The 5,709-nt window shown below is 47.6% G+C and overlaps 1 protein-coding gene across 1 annotated transcript in view; it reads left to right on the forward strand.

The window, feature by feature from the left end:
• Positions 1-2,222: 2,222 nt before the first annotated feature.
• The window catches only part of DNER (delta/notch like EGF repeat containing), a 177,785-nt gene continuing 174,298 nt past the window's right edge, over positions 2,223-5,709 (forward strand). The window contains exon 1 of the mRNA XM_023532936.1: positions 2,223-2,258. Coding sequence (XP_023388704.1) covers positions 2,223-2,258 — 36 coding nt within the window. The remainder of the gene's footprint in view (positions 2,259-5,709) is intronic.

Here is a 5,709-nt window from a genome sequence, read left to right on the forward strand (position 1 = left end):
TGACCGCCCACTGAGCACGGATCTAAGTTAGGGAGCTGGGCGACCTCAGGTTTGAATTCTGCTTCTCCAGACCCATTGAAAACAGTGTCAATGAAAGCTGAGTGGCCGTCAAGAGACTCTGAAATTATGGAGCTGGAAGAGGCCTTGAGAAGTGCCACCCCAGGCCGTCCCTCCACGTGCGAGGAATCTGTGTCCAGAGCCGGCCGGGGCCTTGTCCTCAGCCTCCGAGCTGCCTGTGCGGACGAGGACCAACCCCAGGGCTCGAGTTGCTCAGTTGGCTCCATTTCCCATCGGAAAGCTCCTTTCTGCTGCCTTTGTTTTGGTGAGAGCTGCCACTATCATCTAAAACAGACTGGCTTCGAGACCTGCTTGTGATCTGCTCATTTCATACCTGCAATGATCAAATGCATTCTCTCTCTCTCAGCAATGGGGACTTCGACTCAAACACACAATCGAAATAGTCGACGTGCATCTAAGCAGGGTATTAATTGACAATTAGGCTGCTCAGAGTGAGTCCAAGTTAATGCGTTGTTTTCTTCTATTAGACTGCGAGCTCTTCAATAGCTAGGAACGGGCTTTACTCATCTTCCTGAGCCCTCATGTGTGTACCGTGCCTGGTGTGTCATAGGTACTTGATAAGCGTCACTTGAGTGACTGATCAGCCATACTGAATTTTCTGTAAAAGTGCAGGAGAAGTACAAACGAAGCCCATAGCATCTCTCGACCAGCGCAGAAGGATCACCTGGGAAGGTAGTTATGTCCCCAGGCCCCGCCATCCACCCAGGCGATGCTGATGAAGATGTCCACATGCGACACTTTGAGACGACCCCCGAAGCTGTGACTTACTGTCTCTAACGACCCTGTAATGGGTCTCTTTCATACTTGTTTTAAGTTTGACCTTCATCCTTCTGTTGGTATGCTGTAGAGGGCATTGCAATTGCCAAAAACATGGGCAGCAGACAGTTTAAGGAATGAAAACAGGTCTCAGCTGAAGCGTCACAGGAGACCCCTTTGCATCCCTAGTCCCTGGGATTGTCAGGCACCTTCGCTATGGTCTGGCCTCTCATCTCGCCCTGTGCACCGCCCCCCCCCCCCACCACAAGTGCTCTTGATTGTAGTATAAATTATTTGACACGGGTGAAAAGTCTAAAATAAAATGTGAAAAGAACCGTGATTTGAAAAAATTTGGCTTAGAAAGGTGAATTAATCTGATGTAACACACAGCATTTAATAAGCGAGCTCGCCGGTTCACTGTAAGCAGAAAATCATTAAACCTATGGGCTTTCTCTTTTCTTCTTTAAAGGCGATATTACAAAGTCTTAATCATTTTTTCCCTTATCATGAGAATCAAGAAATTATAGCCAAGAAAATATCATCTGTCAAATTTTGGGTCTCCCCAAAGTCAGGTCTATTAATTATGATATTTTGCCTCATTATGCATTTTGACGGTTTGGTTATTTCCTGCTTATAGTGCAGACTTGATGGGATTCAAGGGCAGGAGTGACCCCTGCAACAGGATTTTTCCTATGAGATAAAATACACATGCAAACTTAAAATCCATCTCAATAAGTTGTGTACAGTCGAACGGGACTCATAATAAATATTTATGATTCCAGGATGCTGCTTAAAGATTAATGATTGCATTTTATCTTATATTTGCTGTTATGTAATTGAAACGGATTTTTTTAAAAAAATGAAACTAGTCTAGTGTTAGAGAATATAATGGCAGGTAGTTGGCATTGTTAGTGAAGCAACTAACAGAAAATCAAGGAAGCAGCATTAATCTGAAATGATCATTTTAAAGAAGAGCTCAGTGCGTTTAACTTTCTCTCCTTTGTAGCCCAGTGCGTGTGTGCGCATGCGCATGCGCGCTCCACGGCATCACTCGCTGTTTTGAATTCCTTTAGGAATCTCTACGGTTGGCAGTTTAATTTTTAGCTTTCGTTTTCTTCGCTAGGAGCAGTTCTCCTGGCCCTCCCCGCTACCCATTCTCCCTCTAATCCCATTGCTGCTCTCACCCCTCTCGTCCGTGAGACCCAGACCGCAGCCCTTAAACGATGCTGTTTATCCCCATGCTGTTTTCTTTCAGCTCTTTATTTCCTCTCCTGGTGGGACTGTCATCGGGGCATGGCGCATTGGGCATGGCCATGGACACCTGCCCTTACCACCCAGCTCTTTCCACCAGCCCCCGACTCTGCCCCCTGAGGGGCGGGCTTTACGCGATGTCCCAACTGATGGCCCCCGAGGACCGAAGCCGGGTGCCTCCGAGGCGGGCGTTGAGAGCCATCCACGCCCCCAGTCAGCCCTCTTTCTGCCCTCACCAAGGCCACAGCGGCAGAGTGTGCTGGTTGGGCCTTGCCTCCTCCATCAGTAGGGTCTTCGTCCCCTTCTCAAGCTGATTTAAAGTAATTGAAGTGCTCTAAAAATGCCGTGGCGAGGACACATACGTTCCCCCCTGACTTGTGTTCTCAAGGCCTGGGCCTGGGCCTTGGGGAGTCCTAACTCCATGCTGCATAGCAGTGCGCATCACGGGCTCCAGCAGCTGCTTTGTATGTAACATCAGTCATTCACCCAGTCATTCATTCACTGTTCATTCACCAGCCCCCATGTGCTAACACTCAAGTTCCCAAATAGAAAACAGAAAAGAGAAATGTGACCTCACAGGGTTTATATGATAGGGGAGGAAGAGACAAAATAAATATAATAGATAAATAACTCCCCTCCCCCCCCAATATATTAGAAGGTGATAGACGTTTTGGGAAGAGACAAGACAGAGACAGAGGAATCGACGGTGCCGAGGGATGGAGACTTTGCGGGGTTCGGTCGTGTGCTCAGAGAAGTCCTCCTGAGCAGATGACACCTGAGCAGATTGGGAGGAAGACATAGCCGTGTTCCAGATAGAGAGAATGGCCAGTGCCGAGGCCCTGAGGCAGGAGATGCCGGACGAGGCGGCGGAACAGTGAGGCCGGTGTGTCTGGAGCCACGCGAGCGAGCAGGAGTGTGGGAGGTGACGCCGAAGCGGCTCAGGGGAGAGATCACGTAGGTTCTAGTAAGACTCTGCGAAGACTTCGGCTTCAGTTCTGAGTACAGGTCACCATCTGCCTCACGAGGCTAAGGCTCAACTGTGAAAGCGGAATAAGAAACACACTTACCTCAGAGGGTCGTCGTCAGGAGGAAGTAAAGGAAGACAGGTGAAACGCTAGACGTCAAACGCTACACGTCGTGGAAGGTCCACGGAGAGGACTCGGTTAGAGGCAGGTGCCACCAGAGGTGTTTTTAGTGCCGGTACCAGGTTACGAGATGTACAGCGTCCAGGGACGGACGTGGCATCTGGTTCCTTGTTTCTTTCAGCGTTTTATTCCCAGGCGTGGTACAGTTCATGTCACCTAGTGAGGCCTCAGTCGACATTCACCGAGCATTATTTCATCTTCATGCTAACGAAGCGTTTTCGACGGCCTTCCGTGGCCTACGTTGAGTCCTTATTTTCAGTTGCTCATGGAAGTATAACCCTTACCTTTTGCCTTCTCCGTGGGGATATTTTGGGCGTGGTAACAACTCAATGTCAAAGTCACGGTGCTGCGTGTGGCAAGAACTCTTGGCTGAAAGCCAGAAGACGCGGCGGGGCTGGGCTTCCTCCCGTAGTGGCGGTGATGCCTGTCACTCGACTCCTCCGCCCTTCTATTTCCTGACAGTGATGTGGATCCAGAAAAATCCTTTTCTGTTTCAGGGTTGTCATGAGCACAATGAGATACTAAATGGCGATGATCTCTGAAAACCCTAAATGACCATCTCGGGGCGCAGGAGGTACCACGCCTGGTAGCCTTTCCTGTGTGATGGAGGGGACTGGTTCTTGGGATTCTTTCTGTAGAGGGGCTGTTGACTTATGCCGCTTCCTGGTGCCTCTCGGGGGACGGGCTGTTGCCACCAGTGGGCTGTGGCGTTGGGACAGAAGCCCCGGGGCCTCCCTGGTGCTCAGCGAGGTGGTCTTCTTCCAGAATTAATTTTGGTCTCTTCAATGTATTTAAATGATTTAAATGTATTTCGGTGTGTTTTAAGCACGCGTTAAAAGTTTCCATTTGTGACTAGGTCGACCTCAGACGTTGTTTTAAAAGTTGATTTCAGAAACATGGCTTACGTGCCCCCTTTATCCTAGCTAATTGAATTCTTTCTCCTTCCTGTCAGATAATTTTTGAGGTAATGCCCATCCACGAAGCTTTCCTAAAAAAATAAATTAGAAACAAGGTCATAATATCGTGACTAAAGGAGCCATTCACACCTCTCCCTCATTATGCATTGCTTTCCAAATAGCAATCAAGCTCTCAGTCATTATGTTCTCAATACTTTTTAAAAGAAGCCTCGCCACGTTTTCTGTGTTCCTTGATGTGCTGGGAACAGAGCTGGGAACACAGCAGATAAAGTCCCTGCGCTCATGGAGCTTACGTGTTTGTGGGAGAAGAAAAAGGGGATTATTTTAGATTTTGTAGAGAAGGAAGGCTTCTCTGAGGAGGCGACATTTGAGTAGAGAACTCTGTGGAACGAGACAGAGAACCATGCAGAGTCTGGGAGGGACGCGTTCCGGGCAGAGAGCCCAGCAGGTGCAAAAGCTCTGAAGTGGGAATGACCTTGGCATAGTCCAGGAACGGAGAGGAAGCGGGAGGGGCGAGAGCAAGGGAGGAGGAACGTGTGTGGGGAGAGAGGACACCAGGGCTGGGGAGGGTCCGGTCCTGGAAAGCTTCGTCTGTCGCGGAAGGAGTTTGGGTTTTACTTTGAGTGGATAAAGATTCTAAGTATTTAAAATCATTTACAGTTTAAATATTCTCTTCAGATACCAATCCATCTACTCTTATCTGAGATTCTGTGAAGGGACTGCCAGTGATAGCAGAGAATTAACAATGCGGTCTTTTTGGAGCTTCATTTTATTCAATTCAAAACCCCTGAACATTCCTTAAGGAGTTTGTTGGAAATTGTTTGACAAGGAGATTTGCGGAACGAGTAGGCATTTTCCATGCAGAATTATGTGTGTTTATGTGCGAACCATTTCACTAGGAGAAATTGGGATCCTATTTATCTGTAGTCTCCTCTTTCCTAAAATCTGTTTTATGATCAGCTGGAGAAGCCAGGGTATCTCAGAAAGAGGTCTCATTTTCTCTTATCATGGAAGCAAACAATAATTGAATAAGCGTTGAGAACATGCCTGAACCCTTGATCTGTCTCCAGAAAAGCATTGTTTCATGTCACATTGTTTCGTAGCGTCTCCAAGTAACAACAAGTGGCAATTCAGAGGTCAGCAAGGGACTCAGTGCTAAACTCTCAGAGCAGGAATACAGTTTAAAGACACGCGAGTGGATTTTTATCTTTCATATCTCGCTGGGTCGCATCTCTCTGTAATCCCCTTCCAAAATAACGAGGTGGAAACTCTCAGAAAATTCTGCTTAATACAAGTTGCCACTATGCTCTCTACGAGCTTGCAATTGTCATGCACGCTCATCATTTCGGAAGCCTGCAATTAAATAATATCACCTGTACAAGCTTCATTCATCAGGTGGGAAATTGGGAGAGCATCTGCAGGAGAGATAAACCGGGCAGTCATTTCTTATGAGGAAGCCTTGGGCGGTCCAGGAGGAGTAAAAGGAGATTTCAATTTAGATCCCTAGTATCATCTGTCAGGATGCACAGCCAGAAATACAAAGTTGGTAGTTTCATAATGGG

This window comes from Pteropus vampyrus, unplaced genomic scaffold, assembly GCF_000151845.1.
Source record: "Pteropus vampyrus isolate Shadow unplaced genomic scaffold, Pvam_2.0 Scaffold93, whole genome shotgun sequence".
NCBI lineage: Eukaryota > Metazoa > Chordata > Mammalia > Chiroptera > Pteropodidae > Pteropus > Pteropus vampyrus.